This window comes from Arachis hypogaea, chromosome 15 (genome assembly GCF_003086295.3).
Source record: "Arachis hypogaea cultivar Tifrunner chromosome 15, arahy.Tifrunner.gnm2.J5K5, whole genome shotgun sequence".
NCBI lineage: Eukaryota > Viridiplantae > Streptophyta > Magnoliopsida > Fabales > Fabaceae > Arachis > Arachis hypogaea.
Window position 1 is genome coordinate 20,007,579 of NC_092050.1, and position 25,757 is coordinate 20,033,335.

General features: G+C 29.7%; 1 protein-coding gene across 1 annotated transcript; it reads left to right on the top strand.

Moving 5' to 3' along the window:
* The first annotated feature begins 2,877 nt into the window (after positions 1-2,877).
* LOC112749880 (vacuole membrane protein KMS1) lies at positions 2,878-7,967 on the top strand. The gene is made up of 8 exons (XM_025798303.3): positions 2,878-3,322; positions 4,504-4,715; positions 4,982-5,060; positions 5,325-5,624; positions 5,956-6,092; positions 6,669-6,785; positions 7,088-7,267; positions 7,441-7,967. Exons 1-8 carry the CDS (start codon positions 3,265-3,267, stop codon positions 7,618-7,620), a joined length of 1,263 nt encoding a protein of 420 aa, XP_025654088.1. The 5' UTR covers positions 2,878-3,264; the 3' UTR covers positions 7,621-7,967.
* Positions 7,968-25,757: the final 17,790 nt, after the last annotated feature.

Genomic DNA, 25,757 nt, shown 5'->3' on the forward strand with positions numbered 1-25,757 from the left:
ATATTAAAAAAAATATTTCATCATCATGTCTTCTTTTTATTTTTATATTAATTATTAACTAATAATTAGTCAATTTTTTTGATAATATTCGTAATTTTATTTTTTTATTTTTATTCAATATCTTAAGTTACATTATTATTAATTTAAATATTTTTGCTATTTTCGTAAAATTTAAATACAACGTATTGTTAGAAATTTTTTCATGGTTTTTTAAATCAAAATTTTAATTTAATTTAATTTGTTAAGTTAAATTATTATATAAATCACCATAAATTTATTTTCAGCGATTGTAAAATTTAAATTCAAAATTTTATTAGAAATTTTATCATGATGTTTAAATCAAAATTTAATTTATTAAGTTAAATTATTAGTTAAATCACCATAAATTTATTATCAGCGTTTCTTAATTTTTTTATTACAAATTTATAAAGTGTTAATATATATATTTCTCTCTCTTTTACGATTTTAAATTATATGTTTTACATGTTAGTTCATAATACAAAACCTATCTACTACATTTTACATACCACATGTAATTTGTTCATTGAATAGTCAATTTTTAGCATGTTTGGCTACTATTCTTTTGACCACCAGAGTCTCACCCTTATTAAAATGTCTCCTCTCCATTCCATGTTCATACATATTAGTGCAGGTGTATTCATGATATTACTAAATTTTAAAATTAAAAAAAATAATACAATCATAATAAATTTTAGAGTAAAGTATTATTTTTGTCCTCAATATTTGGGATAAGTCTTATTTGTGTCTCTAACGTTTAAATTGTCTTATTTATATCCCTAATATTTATAAAAGTGATTTAATATTATCCTGCTGTTAATTATACTATCAGGTCAGATTGTATTTTTCAATTATTCTCACTTGGATATATTTATTCTCAATTATGTCTCACTTAGCTTGGATGTGTTCGATTTTAATATTGTATCCACTATTTGTGTTCAGTTTCAATTATATCCCTAAAAAAAGTAAATTATGTAAATATTGTAGGATTAATTTCAACTTTTGATGAATCTATTAACCGGAGTGGATCGTCGATTCTGTTCCAAATATTTGTATTCTAACTTCAAGAAGAGATTTCAGAACTCCAACTAATACTCATGATTTGTAATTGACGGTAGGATAACATTGAATCACTTTTATAAACGTTAAGAATACAAATAAGACGATTTAAACATTAAGGATACAAATAAAACTTATTCCAAACGTTGAGGATAGAAACGATATTTTACTCTAAATTTTAAGTGTGCTTCAGGAAGATAAATGGAATTGAACTCTGAATGTTATTTTTCTATCTTAATTAATTTTCTTATTCTTTGCCTGTTTAGTAGTTTTTGGGAGAACCTCGTTTCTCATTTTAATTCTTAATTGAATGACATTTGTTATTTCTCTTATAATTAATGAATAACAATTATTTAAAAAAATAATCATAATAAAATTTTATATAATTTAATTAAATATATCAAATCAAACAAGTTAAATATAAATTTAATGTAATAAAAATTTTAATAGATAAATTAAAATAAAATAAACTAGAATTACCTACACAACTTTTACATATATATATATATATATATATATATATATATATATATTCTTTTGCAGGGATTTCACGGATTTTGTGGGACAAGTATCTCAATCTTCGCCTCCATTCTCATTTATTTGCGGAAATGCGTCCCTGTTAACTTCTTCGTCGCAGATAAATTTTATGTTTAATTTTGATGTACTTACCAAACACATTCGTGCAATCACATTTGTTTTTTTTTTATGACTATTCACGTGGTTAATATGAAAGGTAGTTACTTTTACTATGTAGCAATACACAAATAATGCATCAAAATTAAATTCTTTTAGTACGTGATTGTTTGAGTGCTATTAAATTAATAGTAAAAAGATTTTCATTTTTTTTATGTGTTAATGTGTTTGGTAAGATTTTAATAATAAAAATAAAAGTACTAGAAAAATAAAAAATATTTTTTTTTTGAAATCTACAATTTACATCTTTTTTTTAAAGATATTTTTAAAAAAATATTTTTCACATAATATATAAATAAAAAAGTATTTTTATTTTGTTATAATCCAAACATAATTAATAAATAAAAATTTTTTTATATGAAATATCCAAACATACATTTTTTTTATCTTTTCAAAAAAAAAAAGATAACTAAATTTTTTTTTTATTAAAAGTTCACCCAAACAAACTCTAATTCTTTTTAAATTCAATTTAAAGTTTAAACTACAATGAATCATATAACGTATAAGTCAAGTTAACTTAAATACTATTTTAATTAATAAAAGTCATTCAAATTAGTAAAATCAATAAATAAAATCATTAAAAGTGACTAATTTAATATGTACAAAATATTATTTAAATAAGATAATAAGTGCAAATAAAACAATTTATATAATAAGTTAAATTAAGCTATCTGGATTGGTCTAGTAATAAATAATTTGAATAGTATGCATGAAATTATAGATTTAATTTTACTATATTTATGTAACAAAAAACTCTCATTATAACAAAAGTATAAAATTAATCATATCATAAAAATGTTATATTGTACACATTACTGTATGATTAGAATTGGACTAAGATAATTTTGAAAATTAGATTTAAAATTTGATTCAATATATGCTATCTTTTAGAAATAAAATCTAAACAAATTAATGTTGTTGAGATTTTGCTCTCTTGTTAGTTTGGATTGGAATTTTAATTTAATTTAAACACACAGATTGCACTGTAGGTATGAATTTAAAGGTGAAGATTGAAGGAGCATGCATGCAACTCATCATTTTATGTTCACCCTAGAGATTCACTTTCGTATCGATTTATTTATTTATTTATAATTAAAAGTATTAATTGTAGAAAATTGAGGTGAAGGAAGACATAAAAAGTGTTGCGGAAGAAGAAGGAGGACTTCCATGAGAGAGGAGAGCGAGTGCAACAACAAATTACGGCTCAGTCCCGATCTTCACGCAAAGCTACGATTTTGGCTTCATAGATCTCCAAAATTCATCTTCAAGCATTCCCAATCGGTACAGCGAATTTTGTCATCGTCTTTTTCTCTTCGTGGGTCCTTCTAATCGAAGAGGAAATTTTATCTATGTTGATCTGTGAAATCTTCGCTTTGTTGGCCTAATTGTGATTCCTGAAGCTGGAAAGGGTTCGGTATTAGTGAGAGGGTATTGAGGCTTTGGTCTTTTCGTTCCCCTAACTCCAAAGTTTTGTTTTTTAGTATGTGACAAGTAATGGGGTCTGAAACTACTGCAGCTTCTTCTTCTGAGCACTCCGACATGTCCATCTCAGGCAAGTCTTCTGATTTGTTTCTAAGCCTGTTAGTCTCTCATGGAGCTATCCATGATCTGTTTTATTGAGAACTTTGTTATTTTTTTTTCTTTTTTTATTTTTGGGGTAACTGGTTTATCTTTAATTATCTAATCTAATATATCATATTAAATATTTGATCGTTTTTTTTTTTTGGTTTAGAATAGATATTTGATAGATTTAGTTGTTCTCTTTCGGCGTAGATTTTTGTTGGGGGATTTTGCTTTGGAGTCTCGGGCATTGGGTTTTGGATCTGTGGTGGTGTTTTCTTTGTAGTTTAGGTCCTGATGATGTCCTGGTGATGATTGATGATGTAATGTATGGTGGAAGAGGATTTTTAATGTTATTATCATAAATATTATTGCTGCTGTTGTTGTTCAACAGTTCTTAGAAAGCATCGACTTTTTGGAGTCTCAGTTTCTCTCGGATGGGCTGGGAGACACGTTTTATCTTTTTAAGGGGGCTGCTGGGGAAAGCAAGCTGATACCATACCAAAAATAGTGTTTGAGAACATGATAATTTGATTTAATTGATGAACTACCTAAAACCAAAAATGTTTTATGTTTAGCTTGATGGATGGGAGATTCTATTTGGAGTGGTGGCAAAGGAATGGAGTTACATTGTTCTATCTATGTGATGGAAAACCTTGTTCATTTTCTTTCACATGTGATGGTGACTGGTTTTAGGCAGGCTTAGCGTAAATCAATAGTTTAATATGCTTTTGAAGGGTTAGATTCCTGGATAGGGGTTTTGAAACTATATATTTCACTTGTAACAGTTTCTTTTTGGTTGAATTCCTCAATTAGAGCTATGAAATTGTTATTCAAGTTTATTTCAAAAACTGTTGACTTTGGATAGGTGGGGAAGGAAGAGGATCCATACCCCATAGAAGCTGAAAACAGATATAATGTCATGCACATAGAGCATAAAGGTTTCTAGTTACAATGCTAGTGTTGGACCTTTTTCTACAGTACTGACGTGTTTTTATGTGATTACGTTTTGAAATCCTTTTTAAAATAAATTTAATCTTTTCTTTAAGGATTACTTGTAATTCAAAACAATATGCATGCTATTCTGTCTTAATCATTAGGAAAACCCAGCAGGTTTTAATCCTAAGTTTTTTACATATTCCATATGCTGATTGGAAATTCTTTATTCTTCAGGACTTCACGATAAGCACCGTCTAGAGCTAGAAAATTTGACACTAACCTCACAACCTTTCAAAACACTGAAACTCTTCATATTGGCTGTTATTCAATACATGAAGAAAACAACATTATATTTGTTGGCAAAAGGTGGGTGGCTCATGCTATTCAGTGTTGCGGTAGGGACTCTTAGCATATTGCTGATGGCCTTGGATGGTCCTCACGGGAAGGTATATCCATTCCTTGTAATTCATGCTTGAAAGTTTTAGATCAAACATTTTTTTATGGGAAATAGTTTATTTCTTTGTCTTTTGGGCTACTATATGCAATATACCCTTGATAACATTCAGCTCTCTCAAGTATTCACAGTGTGGAGACTTATTTCAACCTTAGTGTTACCAGTGATATAGTGGAATTTCATTGATCTGTGAACTCTCTCTCTCTCTCTCGCACACATACACACATTCTCTTTATATAAATACTTGTTTTTTTGCAGCATCGTGAGGAGGTTCTTGAATATTTCCGCTTTGGACTGTGGTGGATTGCCCTTGGGGTTGCATCTTCAATTGGCCTAGGTAAGAAAAAATAGGCATGTACCAATATAACCCAGAAAAGGATTACGAACAGTCTGTAACTGAGGGATACTAAGTCAATTAGTGTTTAGGCAGCTTTTGTGATTTGAACTTAAATTAAAAAAGATGCTTGCAATATGTAGTTTATATATTTCTGAACATCCTGATCATTCAACTTGTAGTCCATGGCTCTGTGTATTTTCCTGCACTTTTTTTATTATTTTAAATTTTTCTATTAAACTGTTCTCTTGCCATTATTTTCTTCAGGCTCTGGTTTGCACACATTTGTTCTATATTTGGGTCCACACATAGCACTGTTTACAATTAAAGCAACTCAATGTGGCAGAGTGGATTTGAAAAGTGCTCCATATGATACCATACAATTAAAAAGAGGTCCTTCTTGGCTTGATAAAGACTGTTCTGAATTTGGGCCACCATTGTTCCAGTCAGTGTATGGTTCAAGGGTTCCACTTAGCAGGATTTTGACTCAAGTTCAGTTGGAGGCCATTCTATGGGGTCTCGGAACTGCTATAGGGGAGCTTCCACCTTACTTTATCTCCAGGGCAGGTACATTGTGTCCTTTTTTGTCACTTTGCCATTTTCAATGCACTTGTATTTGTGCAATCCAAATATCCAACAAGACACAAATTTCCTTAAAATCAATTTTTGAGATAACAAATCCAACTATATATATATATATAGTTAGAAAAAAAACTTATTGTTAATCCATACTTATACTTCATGTAATTATCTTTAGTTTGCATAAACTTTCATTTTAAAGCAAATACTTTGAATCACAGTCTTTAGTTTGTCCATAAATTTCTAAACTCTGTCTTCTGATTTTAATAAGTAGTTTAGTTTGCAATACTTCATTGCCTCTCTTCATGTATATATATAGCACGCTTGTCTGGGAGTAGAGTGGATGCAATGGAAGAGTTGGATAACGAAGATAAAGGAATCCTGAATCAAGCCAAACGCTGGTTTCTTTCGCATGCTCAACATTTGAATTTCGTTACCATTCTTGTGCTTGCATCGGTTAGTATGGACTACATGTTTCATGTCCAACAATATTTTCTTCTCCATTAAATAGTATCAAGAGATTATTTTTTTCAAGGAGTATTTGGATTTATATTACTTGAATGTTTTTTATATGGTCATTCTAGTGTACCTATGCTAGGTGCCTATGGTATTTCAAAAAATGTTGCTAAAATTAAAGTAATGCTTTTTGATTATTTAGCAACGCTTTTTAATGAGTGTTGCTAAAAAAAGTGATATCAAAATGTTAAAAAAAAGTGACTTTAATTTTAACAACACTTGTATAGCTGCCGTAGCCACCATAATCATAGACATACTAGAATCCACCTTTTTATATTAGAGGCCTTGTTCTTCATTGTTAATTTCGCTGTTAGGCCTGATTTCACTACACAAGACCTTATTCTTGCCTAAGATTAAAATTTTGAAGCAATTTTTGGTGTAGTTGCTATCACTATTCTCAATGTAAAACATGGCTTTAAAAAATAGAAACTTATACCTCTTTTGCTTATCTAAAATGGCATTTATTTATGTACTTCATCACCATGCAAACAGCTATTAACTGAATTTATACTTCAGGTGCCAAATCCTCTATTTGACCTTGCTGGCATCATGTGTGGACAATTTGGCATTCCGTTTTGGGAATTTTTTCTTGCGACCATGATTGGAAAGGCAATTATTAAAACTCACATACAGGTTTGTGAGAATCTTAGACTTATCTCAACTTCCTAATTTTGCCCTTTTTTTTAAGCCTTTTGTTTTGCATTGTGAGGACTCTACTCCATATTTAGACTTGTAGCTTGGTCACTGCATTAGAGTGGTCATTCAACATTTTGTACATCAAGGTTTACGACCCTGCATATAGCAAAGTTGTAAATTAGAGTGAGGAAGAGTATCTATTGTTATTTAAAAACAAGAAATCAAATCAAGCTGTTGCCTTAGGGACAAGCTTTTTTATTTTTCTAATTCACCTTGTATGATATATTCTTTTTTTGCAGACAATATTTATCATCTCAGTTTGCAATAATCAACTTCTTGACTGGATAGAGAATGAATTTATATGGGTTCTCAGTCATATACCCGGTTTTGCTTCAGTCCTGCCTAGCGTGGTGGCTAATCTCCATGCAATGAAAGATAAGTATCTGAAAGCACCCCAGCCAGTTTCCCCAAAAATTCAGGTACTGCAATGTTTCATGTTTATGAATGATTCTATACTGAATTGAATGCTGAATTTCTCAAATATTGAACAGCAGCCTAAAAAATCTGGTTGATTTTTAGTTATGTATATAAATTTTTTATTGTATTTTTATCTTTATTCAGTTTGCTGAAAATTTTCATATATGATCTTCAGGGGAAAAAGTGGGATTTGTCTTTTACATCAATCTGGAACACAGTGGTGTGGCTCATGCTCATGAACTTCTTTGTCAAGATTGTGAATGCAACAGCACAGAGGTATCTGAAGAAACAACAAGACAGAGAGCTCGCTGCATTAACGGAAAAGTCAGTCTCAACAGATTCAGATGCACAATGAAATGATGTTGTTCTGCTTGTGTTGACTCTTTTTAGTTGGTTCCTCTTGCAAGCAGAAAATTCGAATATGAATTACAGCTGTTCCTGAATGCCCCATCAAAGTTACTGCAGCAGAGCCCTATTAATCTGTTAGAAAGTTCTATAGGAAGGAATATACAATGAAGTTAGGAAAAAGTAGTTGCAGGTTGCAACATTTATTGTTTCAAGTTTCAACAATGTGACATTTGGGGGAAAGCATTGGTTGGATATTTAGACTTAAACACTACATTAGATACTGCTTGGAATGAATTATGGGAATCCTATTATTCTTTGGAAATGAATGGCAAGACAAATTATTTGTTCCCTTTATATCTGACTCATTGAAAAATGGTTTATTCTGTCTCTATGCAACACTAACCACTACAGTAATTTACACTTCACAAAGTTACAGCTTACATTTCTTGTCATTTGTCTTCTGAAGAGGGAGTTCTTTTGTTGAATTGAACCTTAACGATTGCATTTTCTTTTTGTACACACTTTTATTTACGAGGGCGGCCCGGAAACCCAACCCAACCCGGAAATAACCCGCACCCAAACCTAGAATTCAAACAGTACTCTCTCATCTCTCTCCCTCCCAGAGCAGCGAACCCGCTGGGATTTCATTTTGTACACTTTTTTTTATAGTTGTAAGAACCGGACCGGTGATCGAATCGGTCAGGTTATTGGTTTACTGGTTTATTGGTTCAACCGATAAATCGCTAGTTGAACTGGTAAAACCGGTTTCACATGAATAAAAAATATAAAATAGTAAAAAATTTAGTAAAGTGATAATTAGGTTCTTGAAATTTTTTACTTCGGATTAATTAGTCCTTGAAAAAAATAAAGTATCAATTTGGTCCTTCACGACAGTAAACCATGGATACGTTATGTCCTCTGTCAATTTATTATGTGAAATTTAATAGTGATGCTTATATATCTCTACTAATTAATCCTAAGTCAAAATCTTCGAAGACATACTGCTTAACTTAATATTTTAAAAAATTTAAAATAAATATATTAACTAACATTTTAATAATAGTATAAATCCTAAAGAATTATATATTAGAAAAAAGGTGAGTATAAAACTAAAATTAAATTAAATAAATATAAAACAATTCAATTATATATATATATTAACAAGCACATAAAGTATAAAAGTGATAAAACAGCTTGGTGGCATACCTTGTTGAGTGCAACAAGAGAGACATGAGTTCGAGTCCTATAGCATGAATTTTTGAATATTGAAATCAATATTCAACTGCTGGAGCACCGAAGATCTGCGAGGGAAAGGCTGGGAGCACCATAGGACTGGCCGGTTCGCGCATTTGTATCGTACCGGCCGGTTTTAGCCGGTTTCTGACGAATCGTCCGGTTCTTGCCGGTTTAAAAGTGACAAAACAGCTTGGTGGCATACCTTGTTGAGTGCAACAAGAGAGACATGAGTTCGAGTCATGAATTTTTGAATATTGAAATCAATATTCAACTGCTGGAGCACCGAAGATCTGCGAGGGAAAGGAGCATAGGAGTAATGTTCGAGCCTACCATGAGGCGCTGGACGGCTGGAGCACCGTAGACCTGTGAAATGTTGGGAGCACCATAGGACCGGCCGGTTCGCGCATTTGTATCGAACCGGCCGGTTTTAGCCGGTTTCTAACGAATCGTCCGGTTCTTGCCGGTTTAAAAGTGACAAAACAGCTTGGTGGCATACCTTGTTGAATGCAACAAGAGAGACATGAGTTCGAGTCATGAATTTTTGAATATTGAAATCAATATTCAATTGCTGGAGCACCGAAGATCTGCGAGGGAAAGGAGCATAGGAGTAATGTTCGAGCCTACCATGAGGCGCTGGACGGCTGGAGCACCGTAGACCTGTGAAATGCTGGGAGCACCATAGGACCGGCCGGTTCGCGCATTTGTATCGAACCGGCCGGTTTTAGCCGGTTTCTGACGAATCGTCCGGTTCTTGTCAGTTTAATTGCGTGTTCGGTCCAAACTATAAATCGAATACCGGTCGAACCGGCCGGTCCAGTCCGGTTCTTACAACTATGCTTTTTTTTGTTACCCACGGTATTGAAGCTCTATTAACGGTTTGCCACGGGCCAATGAGTTGCTGTATGCACAACGTAGGATTTAAAATCCGACACTTGCTTAAGCGAATTAGTGAGTTAACCACTAGACCAACCTAACTTGGGTTTTTGTACACACTTCATGTATTGGCATTAGGCCATGTTTTTGGTGCCAAGATTTTTTGTTTGTTTTTAATGTTTTTGCAAATCGAACGGGCCAAAGGCCAAGATTAATCAAGATTTTGGTTGAACCCAAATTAAACATTTGAGTTGCAAGAAACTTTGTACTTATATAAGGGTCCATAAGAGCTGAGAGTGTTATAAAGCTCATCTTCTCCTGACCAAGAAAAAAAAAAAGCTCATCTTCTCTGGAGCAACATAGTCTTGGGTTGCTGGTTTTTGCTGGGTCGGGTTTCCCGAGGTCTATGACAAAAAAACCATTTTCTCTTCAAAAATATATACCGTACATCTTATATACCCCACCAAAAAAAAAAAAAAACTTATAAACCCTTTTGTTTTTCCTTTTTTTTTTTTTTATTATTAATGTAGGAACCTAGAACTAATATTGACAAAGAAATTTCTTGTGATTGATCCAAGATTCGCATATACACGACTACACCTAACCCCAACCCTATTCATTATCTATTGTTAGACACACCATCTCAATTAGTTACTTCTAATTATGATTTATTAAGGGAGGGAAGGGTACATGTTTACTACATTCAATCAAGTTTGAAAAAATAAGTGTTGTTGCTTACATATTTACATTACATCACGTCAAGAAAAAGAGAATGGATAGTGACATAATAAAGACTTGCGTGATGGTCAGCTAAAAAGTGAACATAGGTTAATATATCTTATTGCAATCCGCAGTAGTGATTGTATAAATTTGAAGCTTATCCGAATCTACTCAAGATTTTTAGATGGAGCAAGAATAATATGTGGATGAAGAAGGATTAGCATGAGAGTGAAAGCAAGTACGATCGCCACTACTTTTTATTATTAGGGTACAAATTACATACATTAATGAAAGCATAGGGAAGATGGTGGCCAAAGTAAACTTTATGAGGTGGATCCAAGGATTCACACATTTATAATCCGTGTTCTCTGTTTGATCACTTTAATTTTCATGCTTGTTCAGAGAAAAATCCTCGTTTTCTCGTGAACGCTACAATTAATGCATGTGTTGACCACCTTGCATTTGCATTAGAATTGTCATTATTGTATCCTTATCCGATGTAGCACAAGTGAATCTGTAAGTCCTCTTGGAAATTCAAGAAATTAGCACTACCATTGTTTTGGACAACAGGACAAGGAATTATAAATGGTCAATTTTGAGGACTCCAACTCGGACAACACTTCTGGTTACACCCATTTTGTTTAGTTTGTTTCTTGAATTTTCGCCATAGTAGTTAATTATAGTGGCATCCACGTCGTTAATTGCTAGGATTATTGATGACGTAAATTATGATGGTATCATCATCGATCGTATCTGGTAAGTAATTAACTCAAAACTCAAAAGGTCAAACTACGTACCCCTGCCGCCTGTGGTGTGAAACCCCATCATACAGTTCACACTTCCTCTGTTTTCAAATTTCAATTAAGAACGACAAAATAATGTTTAATATATCTGGATAATGTTTATATATTTGGTGCTTTATTATCTTTCTGAATTATTATATATTTCCCACTTCATGAGAAGGGCTAGTAGCTATAGTTATCAATTTTAACAAAAAACAATCGGACAATTGAAAAAGAGACGTAATATACGAATGAAAGCCACACAATATGGATATAATAATAGAAAACAGAAGATATCAAGATAATGTGTGAGTGCTTCTAGATGGATTATACCCATTTTATTTTCATGTGACAGATGTCAATTTACCACCACATGTGAAACTCGAAGCAATAACAATTCTTTTCACTTTCATGGGGGCAATCTGCCACGTGATATCGTAATATCAGCCATTTTTCGTTGCTCCCTTTTCCGCTAACTTCTTCCAACTTTTTTGCTCGTATAATTAGCGTCATATCGTTAGTTAATTTTTAAGTAGAAATTCAAGATGATGATTGAGAGGTGTTAATTTTTAGCATTATATTTATCAAATTATTTAATAATTTTTAATTATTAACTTTACATAAAATTAATTATATTTAAATTTTTACATAATTTTTAATGTAAGTTTAATTCTTAAAAATAGTAGTGCTTTTTTCTAATGCCACTTTTTCATCTCTTTTTTATGACTTGATGCTGACAATAATAGAGCTAAACACAAATAATTTCTGAAATTGAAATGGTGTATTAAAATTATTTTTGTGATTTTAATTATACTAATTATATTTTAAAATTAATAAAAATGTATTGCGTTAATCTTTGATCTCTTTTGTTAACAAATTGTTGATATAATTTTTTTTGTTACGAAAGATAGGAGACTCGAACCCGCAATCTCTTAATTGAGTATGGAAAGACTATGTCATTTGAGCTATAACTCATTGGCAATTGTTGATATAATTTGATGATATAGATTATTAGTAACATTATTTTATGGTTTGCTCACGTGTAATAATATAATATTGGCTGATAAAAAAATAGTCTGAACTTATCTTATTTATCATTAATTAATTATCGCAATAATTAATGAATACTAAATAAGACATGTGGTTGTTTTTGACTGATTTTCTTTAGTTACTAAACATTTCCGTATAATATTATAAGGAAAAAGTTTGGTAACCAAAATTTTTCAGCCATAATCAGCCAAAACTGTTCATATTTTACTTCATTTATATCACTTAATAACAGTTTTATTTTTTACTTCACTCTCTTATCATTCTACTTATTACCGTTCATTATACTTATCACCGTTCTTATCAAATCTGCTAATTAATGATATTAATTAGAAAATTATATCCCTTTTTATTAGGCACTATTGTAATCAATACTTAATATTTATTTTTATAATTTGATTTTTATATATAAAAATACGATAAAGATTAATAATAATTATATTTAAGATTAATATTATTCAATTTTAAACTATATTTTATTATGTAGTTCAAATTATTTTACATATATACTAATAAATCATGATTCAAAATATTTTAATATTTTATTTTTGAAGAAATTATACATTTAAATCAACGTATAATTTTTTAAATCATCGTCTTTGATAATTTAAAAATTTATTTCATGTTTTTCAAAGTGAAAATGATTTATTTTAATTCACATATATTTCTAAATTTTACTATAATTAGATTTGAAAAAAAATGTCAAATACCTAAATTAATTTATTTAATTGACAAATTTATTCATAACATCCACAAGTTCATACACATAACATCCATAATTAAATAAGATACACATAACATCCAAAATTTTATATTAATAACATCCATAATTTCATACTCATAACATTCATAATTTCATACATATAATATTTATAATTAACAAATTTTTACAATTAATATTACCAAATTTTAAATTATGTGTCTTGTTATATATTTCAAATTATCTTACATGTACACCAAAGAGTCATAATTTTAATATTTTTTATTTACTATTCATATGTATACTTATTTATTGATTTTAATACGACGAGTTAATAATTATTTTTTAAATTTTATTTTTTAATTTTAATTTTTTTATTTTATAATAGTCTATATGTAAAATATGAGTTGTATACCAGAAGTTGTTAAATTCTCTAATTTAACATCCATATTTTTATACGTATAATATTTATAATTTTATATATATAATATCCATAATCAATAAATTGGTGCTAATTTATTATTATTTATTATTTTATTTTGCAGGTCATGAACTAACAATTTTAGATAATTTTAATTTTCAATAAATAAAAATTGATCAAATTTAAAATATTTTATTTTTTATAAAATGTGTTGAGGTGGTTTGAGTTTTTTTTTTTTAATTAAAAATATAAGAATTTGAAATTTTTATTTGGAAGAAAAAATTTATACAATTATAAATGCATGTAATAATAATGAAGGAGAAATTTTCGCAATCTGATCCACATTAAATTTGGAATTAACTTTTAGTATAATTAAATAAGGAAAAATAATTAATGATAGAAAAAAATTAATTGCATCAATTAAATTAGGAGAGTGATTCACACTCTCTTATAAACACAAATATTATTAGTCATATACCTTTATTTATTATCTATAATATTTTGGTTACGTAGCATGATAGATCGATTAGTGACACGTAACATGTTAGTGTAAACGGATATGTCATGTGTCATGATACTATTTAATCATGTGTCAGTTTGAACTACGTGTTACAATATTATTTATTCATATTACATCTACTATCTCATCATTATAAATGCATTCAATTGGTTTCGAATTTTGTATTAAAGAACTCATCTTAACTTTTGAAATTAGATGTGGTGCATCAAATTAGTCATTTTATTAATTTTTTCTCTTTTTTTTATCAATTTAAAATTCTCAATATCTTTGAGTGCACTAATTTTAATATATTTTTTTATATATTTTTAAACAGAAATACTTTTAATAAATATTTTTAAAATTTTAATTTTAATTATATAATTTTTTCATAATAATTTAACACTAATAACTACGTCACATGAGATAACTTTCTATGCAATTAGAAAAGAAACCATATACTCGCTTTAGAGAAAATCATAAATTTTTGAGTGGGATATCGTAACGTCCAGCCATAACATATTTAAACAACTGATTATCATCTTTTTTCCACAAAATTTGCTTTTGGTGCTTCAATATTATTTAGAATAATCACTCCACCCACGTTTTCATTGATTAATAATTTAATTGTATGAAGAAAATTAAAACATTTTTAATCCTTGGGCCACATCCTACAAATTAAAGGGCCACATCCTACAAATTAAACAAGTCACCAAAAAAAAAAAAAACAATTTTCTCTGCACTATTTGCGGCAACGTCTTTTAAAACCTGGGACAAGATAAGATGTTGCTGCTTTGCCGGTATTATAAAATATTGGAAGCTCATTAATAATCTGTGTATGTGATTTATGATACAAATAAATAATAAATTACTCCCTATTCAATGAACAGATATTTATTATTATTTAATAATATTAATAATGTGTACACATTACCAGATGTAGTATAGTAGTTGATCGAATGGTGGTGATTGCATGTTATGGTATGGTGCTCAATTTTTGAAAATAAAGTCCTTCAAATTAACTAAAGTAGCTTGACGTTATTGAAAATAATTAAGAAGCATGGCTTGTTGTTGTACTAAGGACACGGCGAAATGAAATGGTGTGGTGGATATTCGTTTTTCACAAGAGCACAAAATGAAGCCACAGGTTTGGCATATGCTATGAATTTTATTTTTGATGATTTGATGGGTGACAAGGAACACAGATTCGAGCATGCATAGTTAGTTGCATACCCAAAAACAAGAAAAGTCCACTTGGACCACGCCGACTCAACATATAGTAGTGGGTCAAATTTAAATTGATTTGCAGCTTTTTTGCTAATTTACATGAACTTTGGAACAACATGGCTAATTTAATTTGTACTCTTCTACCTTTGTCCTTTTTATCTTGTTCTTGTTTACACCATATTGGCCAAATTAAAAGTGTCTTCACTTTTCTTTAGGTCAATATGCGATACTTCTTCTTGAATGTAGTACCAAATAATCGGTTAATTGGAAGCTGCAACATCTCCCTCTTTCTCTTGCTTTTGTTTCCTAATTGCCCATCCTAATTCATCAAACCACCAACTCTCTCTCTCTGATAAGAAGCATTTTAATTTTGTTACAATTCATTTTACAGCCATATATAATAATGTTCAATTGGACAAGTTAAAGGTTACAACTACAATCTACATACAACGATTTTTTCGGCATAGTATATATTATCATCAAGAAAATAAAATTCTAGTCGAGCGCTATTTTTGACTTATACATTTTTCCACATATTTTTTCTTTCTGGTTTGACCATCATGTGTTTTTTCCACTAAACAATAATAAATGTTGTTTTTGAATTTTGATAACCTCTCTCTTCAATAGTTTATTTTTTTAAGGAATACTTTACTGTACAAATTGAAATGGTATAGAGAAAATATAATTTTTTTATAGTTATTTTTTATTATTTTATTATTATTCAAAATATAAGTTTTATTTTTATTAATTTTTCTTTCATTTTATTAAAAAAAATCTGTAAACTTATATCTTTATCATATAATTTACTTTTTTTAATCAATAAAATAAAAGAGAAGGAGAATTTAACACCATTTTAAATTCAAATGAGATGAGCAAAACGAAACCATTAAATTATGAATTCAATATTTCATATTTCGTTTGTTACTAAATAATTGTCTATTATTAAACCGCAATACCCTGTAAGTCTGTATGTAAGTCTTTATACACAGTCGTAGTTGTTTCAGGAGTGACGTGTATACCCGAATTTTACGGTCTATTTTCTATTCATCCCGAAGATAAATATCCATAATAATAATATTACGAATTACTCGTTGACTTTAACGCGTATATATATATATATATATATATATATATATATATATATATATATATATATATATATATATATATATATATATATATATATATATATATATATATATATATATATATACTAGTGTTAAACCCGTACAATGCACAGACTTATATTTATATTTGACATGTTAAATTAAAAATAATATTTTATAATTATAAATTTTTTGTGTTTAGTATAACACGATTATTGTCATTATATAATAAATGTACTAAATATGCTATTTTATCTTTATTCAAAGTAAAAAGCAAATAGAAGATTTTGAAGTCTATAATATTCTTGAATCATAAGGAGGAAGACATAAAAAAAAAATAAGAACATATATAACTGTAATAATAGCATGTCAATTTTACACTAAATTTTATATCAAAAGGCTAATAAAAATTTATTGACAACCTAGTATCTTACTAACTTCATTAAAAAAGCAATTAGCATATGATGTTGTGCTCCTTGTTACACATTTCATCTCAAATCTGAAAACAGAGTCATAGATAAATTAGTTATATTTACAGTAAATATTTATACAAAAGTGTAAATCATAACAGGCTATTAAAATGAAAATAATATTATTCTTATCTAAATATTATTAAAAACTTCTTTGAACACGACATTTGTTGTTGATGACTTTGGATTGCCGTCTTCGTCTAGAATTAAAACCCTGAGGCCACTGCGACTCTTAACTCTTGACAAAGCAACATAAAGTTGTCCATGAGTGAACACTGATTTTGGCAAGTAAGGTCCTACATGTGATAATAATTGACCCTGATTCCTGTTAATGGTTATTGCAAAGCATACTGTTAATGAAAATGGTCTCCATTAGAACTTAAATGGCAATTCTGAATCTGAAGGGATCAAGTTCATTCTTGGAATGTACACTTTATCTCCAATATTTCTACCGGTTACTACCGTCACTCCAATTACGTTGCTGCCAAATTCGTTAACTATTCATCTTGTCCCGTTGCATAAACTTGAAGTCTGGTCTATGTTTCGTAATAGCATTACAGTGACTCCTGGCTTCAAAGTCAACTTGTGATTGGATAGTCCTGAACATTTAATGTCACTTAGGAACTCTGGTGTGAACCACTCTTATTTGTATATCTTTATTCTCATCAGCTTGACATGTTGTGTCAGAACTCAAATATTCTTTTTTCATCCCTGAAAAGATTGTCAAGGCAAAATCATTTACCTTCTTGACACTCTCAAGCGTGGGTGTAAGAATTGCCCTACTCTGAAAATACCTATAAGCTGTAATCTGACATGTTTTGTAACAAATTTGGATATGCAAAGTCTACCAAATGAGAGAGAGGGTCATCAGTAGTTGTAATCAATAGATCATCTGAAATTTCAATTTCTGATTCATCACTAACAACAGAACCAATATTTCCATTTCCAACATCAAGTATCCAATTAGCAAATCTCTTCATTTCACCCTCATCTTGATCTAAAGAAGACATTAGAAGCCTCATGTTCGTATGCAGTTTCAGAACCTTACAAAACGACCACAGATGGGATGAGTTAATAGATTATGTCAATATATCGTGTCTACTCCCTTTCAGAATCACCGGAAGTATCTGTCTGAAATCACCTCCTAGAACAACAACCTTACCACCAAATGTTGATGTATCTTATGTTGATCAGTAACTGACATAAGATTTTTGAGAGTCGGATCAAGTGCTTCAAAAAACATTTTATTGAGTACTGGAGCTTCATCCCAAATTATTAAGCTACTTTGGATGAGCAGCTCAGCCTTCAAACTGCCATGCTTGATGTTGCAAGTAGATTCATCCGTGATTGTAATGGTTATTGAAAATCTAGAATGAGCCATTCTGCCACCAGGTAGGAGTAAAGACGCAATTTCACTGGATGCGACATTTAAAACAATCTTTCCTCTAGACTGAATAGCAGAAGAAAGTCCATTTCAAATAAATGTCTTACCACACCCACCATGCTCATAAACGAAGTAAAAACCACCAGAGTCTGTAATAACAGCATTGAGTATCTCATCGAATACTAACCTTTACTCATGAGTCATCTTTTGTTCCGTATATTAGTTTGTATGAGTCAAATCATTTGTGTCATATACTAACTCCTCCTCTATTAGTTTATTCTGAAAAAGGCGAACATCAGACATCTCAGGATATGGCATTGATTGATAGTCTCTTAAAGATTTCGCATTGCTATTGAGTATCTTCTCAATCTCAATAAGAAAGAGGTTTTTCAATTCGTCATTAGTCATGTTTAGTCCTAGCAAAAGCACATGGTGGTTTTATGAAATATTTAATAAGTAATTCCAAAATAAAACTATTAATATTATTAATAAAAATAAAAATAATAAAAAAATACAATCTTGATATATAAAAAAAAAGACATAGTAAAATACCTTGAGTTTTTATAGCTTTTTAATTTAAATCTAAAAATCGAAATGGTTAAGAAGTCACTTAATTAGAAATTAGTATTAAAATTTTAAATTTTAAATTTTTAAATAGAATTTCCTAATTAGCTAATACAAATTTTAAATTTTTAAATAAAATTTTCTAATTAAACGTTCGTTGTTCATTAGGAATATAGGAATTTGTTAATTTAAAAATAATTTTTATTAGTTTCGTCATAAATTGTATCAATCCTATTATTTGTCGATAAAAATAAATAAAATTAAATATAATCTAAAAATTAATAACCTTATAAATTATGTAAATTTTAAAAAATATTTAAAAAAGAGAAAAAATGAAAGTACTTCTATTGTGTAGAAACAATCTAAAAGATAACAAATTTTTAAATAGAGTTTCCTAATTAGTTAGTACAAATTTTAAATTTTTAAATAAATTTTCTTAAATTAATTCAAGTTTACCGAAACAACATTTGAAACAGAATTAAATATAAAAGAATGTCAAATTAAAATTTTCTTTTAAATAGTATAAATTTCCTCACATTTTAATAAGACTGGTAATTCTATTTACTTTAATATAATCTTCTGTAATTAGCATAGTAACTTATAAATTATATAAAATTTTAAAAAATATTCTCAAACCCAATTGCTTACTTAAAAATTCAAAAAAAAAAGTATATTTGAATTAAATTCAAAATTTTAAACATAATACTTTAATTAAAAATTATAATTAGATTTTCTTAAAATAAGTACGCATTAAAAATTAATAACTAACTTAATTATATCAACAATAATTCATATGAAAAATTTATAACTTTATGACCTTAAATACTAAATTAGAAATTAACAAAATATCAACAGTGTGAATCGAATTAAAAATAAAACCACAAGTAATAATCAAATAACTTCAATTTATATTTAAAAAAATTCTAAATTCCAAACATAAAAATCGAAATGAACCAAAAAAAAAAAAATAACAACTCAAGAAAAGACAATATATATTTTCACCAAAACAAACATATGTTTGGCATTATTCTATTAAATAAATTCTAAAATGGATTCCAAAACATGTGCATCCAAATTCTCAAGTTTTATTCTCAATCTTGATCTTCTTGCAAGTTGAGGTATCTCCTTACACCTTCGAATCTTTCAACTCCGAGGATAGTTGCTTGGTTGGTGTAATAGCATTTTTCAACACTTCGGATTCATCATTTTCCGCAATTTCATTAGAGAATTCAAGCAACAAATTCTGTATAAAATACTACGTTAAATTAAAGACTTCTTTTTCACCTTTGATTTTATCTCAATAATATTTTTTGAATAAAATAAAGATCTAACTTTGAGAAAACAAACAAACAAAAAATTTATTTTTGAACAAATACCTTAGCACCTTCTACTTTCTCCCCTTCAATGATTGAGGATACCTTTGAAGTTGGAAGTAAACCACCGATGTAGTCAACATCCTAAAATTATAATTAGTTATTAATTATTATTTATAAATTAGATACTACTAATGATTAGACTTTAAATTAAAAAAAATAAATATAGACTTATTCAATATATAATCCATCGTGATTAGACTTTAAATTAAAAAAATAAATACATAACCTGGAGTTATGGATAAAAGGAGACCGCCACAACTTAAACATTTGAAAATTTTTATTAAAGCATATGTGAGCCTGTTGCATTCACATTGGCCGTATCACCAGTCTGGAGTATCTATAATATGACTTATAGTAGCCAAGACAACACAAAAAACATTCTGAAAAAAAAAAACTTAATGATTTAAATTTCCTAAATTTGGTGAGTTCCGTATTTAATTCTTTTAACTGATCAATGGTTTTGCCTTGATAAATTTTTAATAATGCAGCCTCATTTAGAATTCCACCGATATTACCCTTAGATTCTTCAAATCTTACAAAGCTAGACAAATAAAGCAAAAAAAAACTACGTTAGATAACACACATAATATTAAACTAAAGAATTAAAAAAATATACACCCATAAATTAAATGACATTTGCTTCTTCAAGATTGAAGAATATTTTTGTGCCATACATGAAATTCCGTAAAATAATTTTTTTTGAAAATTTTAATTTAATACAAATGAGTAAAAACTCACATATAAAAATTCACATAATTATGGATAAATATTACTGTTATATAACTTCACTCTAACAAATTGTAAGACGACAACATTTCCATCTTTATTGTCTGATCCCAAAAAAACATTTAATTTATGTGCATAATTGTCAAAAAGTACACACTCTATTATTTTCTATATCAAATAGAATGTTTAATGTTAAATATATTTTTTATAATAAAATAAACAAAAAATAATTACAACTAAAAAAATAATTACCAATAAAATAATATCAAATTATATATATATTTTATATTTAAAATTTAAAAATTAATAATAAAATTAAAACTTCAAACACAATTTAAAAAAATTAATAATTAGTTAATTAATTATTTCAAACTCATAAAAAACTAATTACAGAAAGAATGCTTTCTATTAAAATTATTTTTAAAAAAATTAAATACTTTTTTCAAAATCAATCCGAACTGATTTTTCAAAAAATTTAAATACTGTTAATAAAAAAACATTGCTTTTTTTTTTGGTGACTAAAAAAAAAATTATGGGTGTATATTTATGAAGATATGAAGGTTTGCTCTTAGTAAGTTAGTAGAACTAATCTATTTCAGTAGTGTTACAATAAAAAAAAATTAAAAAACCAAATATTTAAAAATAAAAAAATAAATCAATATTGCTGTATGTACAAATATTTTTAAAAATTAAGTCTTAATTTAAATTTAGTAATCACTGTAAATTAGGCACTCCTTTGTATATTTTTTCTTTTTTTTTTTAACTTTTTTTTATCAAAAACATGGTATTTTATTGCATTGAAAAAAAATATATATAAATCAATACATATAAATAAGAATTTTTTTTAAAAGTAAATAATGAATAGTAAACTAAGAGGAAGTTTTCAGAAACTTGAAGTAAGGAAAATAGAATTAAAAAGAAATGAGAAGCAAAAACAGAAGACGTATGCTGTTTTTTTCTTTAACTTGTTCCATTGAGACGAACTCTCTGAAACCTTTTGAATTTTTTTGTTGCTTGAGAAGTTTGAGACATAATTTTTTCAATGCATATTCTCCTTTTTTTCAAAAATAAAGGCATTTTTAACTAGCTATGATTGCCACAATAGGTAAGCCATTTTTGACCACTTTTCTTTAAAATTCGGTTGTTCTTCAACATACCCACAGCTTGTTTCTACTAGGGGTGGCAAAGCGGGTCGGTCCGTTCCAACTCGTCCCGCCCCGCCTAGGTCCGTCCTATAAACGGGGCGGATCGGTTCGCCCCGCCAACTAAAATGGGTTCAAAATATTAGTCCGCCCCACTTTATGGCGGATTAGCGGGTTGGTGGGTTAGCCCGCTTCTTTTTTTTTTTTTTTAAATAAAATTCATTAAAATTAACTAAAAAATAATAATTAAAAAATCAAATACAAATAAAAAATAGTCAAATTATAATATAATTTTTTACTATTTTTTTTTAATTTTTAACTTCAATAAAATTGTTCAAAATAATATTTGTCAATAGAATCATCTTTATTTTAAAAAATAAGTCACATAATTTGAGCATATATACAAAATTGTAAAATAAAATAAATAAAGTTAATAACTAAAAGAAGAATAAAAACAAAAAATGAAAAAAATGTTTAAAAATTCTATAATTATTAATTTTATAATAATAATCACACTTTTATTTAATAAAAAAAAAGAAAAAAAAAATTTCGGCCCGGCGGACCGGCCCGCCCCGCCCCGCCAATTTGGCGGTGCAGGTTTGGCGGGCTCCAAATCCTAGCCCGACCCGTCTTTTTTAGCGGGTTTAGCGGATCGGCCTGACGGGCTCGACCTGTTTTGCCACCCCTAGTTTCTACCAATTCCATGTTACCATTGTTGGATCTCTAAGTATTATACTTGCTAAATCGGAGCTGTTCCATGTGTTCATCACTGCAAAGCAGAACACTGTAGCGTGGAGAGGAATAGAGGACTTTGACAGATCGGACAAGTCTTGTCAATGTGAGGTATTCTTTTATTCAAATTATGCATTATCGGTAACCCATCATGTATTAGCTTCCAAACAAATGTTTTGATCTTTGGTTGACACTAAAGTTTTCAAATACTCTGCCATAAGGTCTTGTCTTAAAGGTGTTCATGGAGGTTATCCACAGAGGATAAAAAAATTGGTATGCCACATTGTATCCAGAGTTGACTGAGTAAGCACCAAAAGTGTGAAGTGTTCATTTAATTAATTCCGGTTCTTGTATGATAGGAATTTGTTGGATTTGCTGAGCTATTTCAGTATTAAAGTTGTGGCTAAGCAATTGGGGGATTCCAGTCTCTATTCTCTATAATGAGTTATCGCACCCAGGTAATATTATCATCATTGCATTCACCATTTGGGATTCTGAATGGAGCCTGGTCTCCAAACCAGGGGTCTTGCTTAATCTTAATTGAACTTTGTGCCGTTATGCTCCATTTTACTTTTTTTTTAGTATTTTTATATCTTCTAAGAGGCTTTGCCAAGCCCATGAGGGTCTGTTACCTGCTCTTGCTTCCAAGAATGATGAGTACCTGAAGTACTTATTTTTATAAATTTTGTAAAAGAGTGTGTGAGTGTTTGTGAGAAGCCGCCAGCCTTGTTTGCCTAGCATGTGAAAGCCTTGAGATCTTTGAAGGTTAATCCTCCATGATTCTTGTCTCGGCTCATGATATCCCAGTTGACCCAGTGCATTCTCTTTTCATTAGTTTTCTGTCCCCACCAAAATTACAATATCATTCTATGTAATTCCTCCAGTAATGAGTCGGGTAATTTAAAGCAGCTTAAATTTTATACTGAAATTGCTCATCCTATTGCCTTTATAAGTATTTTCCTTCCACTAGTGGGTAAGAATGTTCTTTTCCAATGCGCCAATTTCTTTCCTACCTTATCTTTAATAAAAGAAAAGGTTTCTTTCTTAGACCTATTGACTATAGATGGCAGCCTTAAATATTTATCTTGAGTGCCATTATTTTAAACTCCTAATGTATTAGCCAAAACAGTCCGAATTTATTGGGGGAGTTCTTGCTGAAAAATACGGCATATTTGCTTAAATTTATTTTCTGTCCACTCATGTTGCCATATTGTTCTAAGATTCGCAACAAATTGTCACAGTTTAGCTTTGTGGCCTTACAAAAAAGTAATGAATCATTTGCAAAGAGTAGGTGTGAGATGGAGGGGAATCTATTGTTCAATCTAAGTTTTTGCACTACATTATTCTGTTTTTCTTTGTGGAGCAAATAGGACAAGCCTTCTGCACAAATAAGAAATAGGTATGGTGAAAGAGGATCTCCTTGTCGGAGTCCTCTACTTGATTTAAAAAAATCAGTTGGTGATCCATCCAAAATAATAGAATAAGAGATTGAAGAAACACATTCCTTCATCCACCGAATCCACTTTAAATAAAAATCCAATTTTTCAATAATGTACCATAAAAAATTTCACTCCACTCTATCGTAAGCCTTATTCATGTCAACTTTGAATGCCATTTTCTCTCTTAGTTTTAAGGTGGTCAATTAAGATATTATCACTTATTAATCTTTCTTTAATAAAAGCACTCTGATTTTTACTAATAAGTAAATTTATGAAAGGTTGAAAATGATGAACCAAAATTTTTGAAATAATTTTGTAGAAGACATTGCTAAGGCTAATCGGCCTCACTTGATTCATTGATGTAGCATTAGGTATCTTTGAAATTAAGCAAATTTGTGTATGATTAAATCCTTTAAGGATTTTACCTCCCCTAAAAAAAATTTCACTGCTTGAATCACATCAGACTTGATAATTTGCCAGTAAAATTGGTAGAATTTCACGGCAAACCCATCATCCCCCCGGAGCTGCTTCTGGGTTTATAGAGAAAACTGCCCTTTTAATCTCTTCTTCCATAACAAGTTTGATAAGGGACTGATTCATATTTGCCGTCAGTTTTCGTCCTATGCCTCCCAGTAGTTCATTAGGATCTTGAGTATGGTTTGCCAAGAACAATTCTTCATAGTATTTCTGTGCACATGCTCCAATTATATTGGGAGTAGTACACCAATTGCCCTTTTCATTTTCTAACTTTAAGATTTTATTCCTCCTATTTCGAGTTTGGCTTTGTACATGAAAATACCTTGTATTCTGATCACCCCATTTGAGCCAATTAGTTTTGGATTTTTCTTTCTAAAACCTTTCTTCACTTATGATGGCAGCCGCCAGTTCGCCTTCAATCTTCAATATTTGAGCCTTTTCTATTGCTGCCGACTGATCCTTAACTATTGACAATTTAGCCTCAGGTCTTTCAATTACTTTTTTTGAATTATTCGCATCCGAAACTTGCCATTTGACTAAGTCGTGTCTACACTATTTTAACTTTTGATAAAGCTTTTACATTGAAGATCCAGAGACATTTGTCTTCCAAACCTTCCTTTATTATTTCATCCACCCTTTTCATTCCATACCGCCTTTCTTAGAAGTGAAATCTACGTTTGGCTTTTTGAAAAATTGGCCTAGTACACATTAAGATAGGCTTGTGATATGATCCTGTGTCCTCTTAATGAGTGATAGTTGCAGCTGGATATTCTTCTCTTAGAGTCATCGAGATCAGCCTCCTGTCTAGTCTTTCTCTTATTACTCTGTTTTGGCAACTTTTATTCCACATGTGTACTTTCTACCTATGAATCCCATATCCACAAGTTGTCCACTGTTTATAAATTCTTGAAATTGTCTAATTGATTGGGATGATTTTTCAATGCCTCCTTCCTTTTCATGTGCAGCTGTAATTGCGTTAAAATCTCCAATAACTAGATATTTGTCATTTAAAGAATAAATAATTTCCAGCAGTTTTTCATATTGGTTCACCCGAATGTGGTCAGCACTATGCAAGTGGACTCCAATCACATTCCACCTTATATTTCTCTCGAAATCGGTAGCAGCAAACATCATGCAAAATCCTTCTTCCCTTATAACCTCCACATTAAATTCTTCTATCCATGCCAATGTTAGACCTTTCGCTAAGCCATTTGGTGCTACATGAT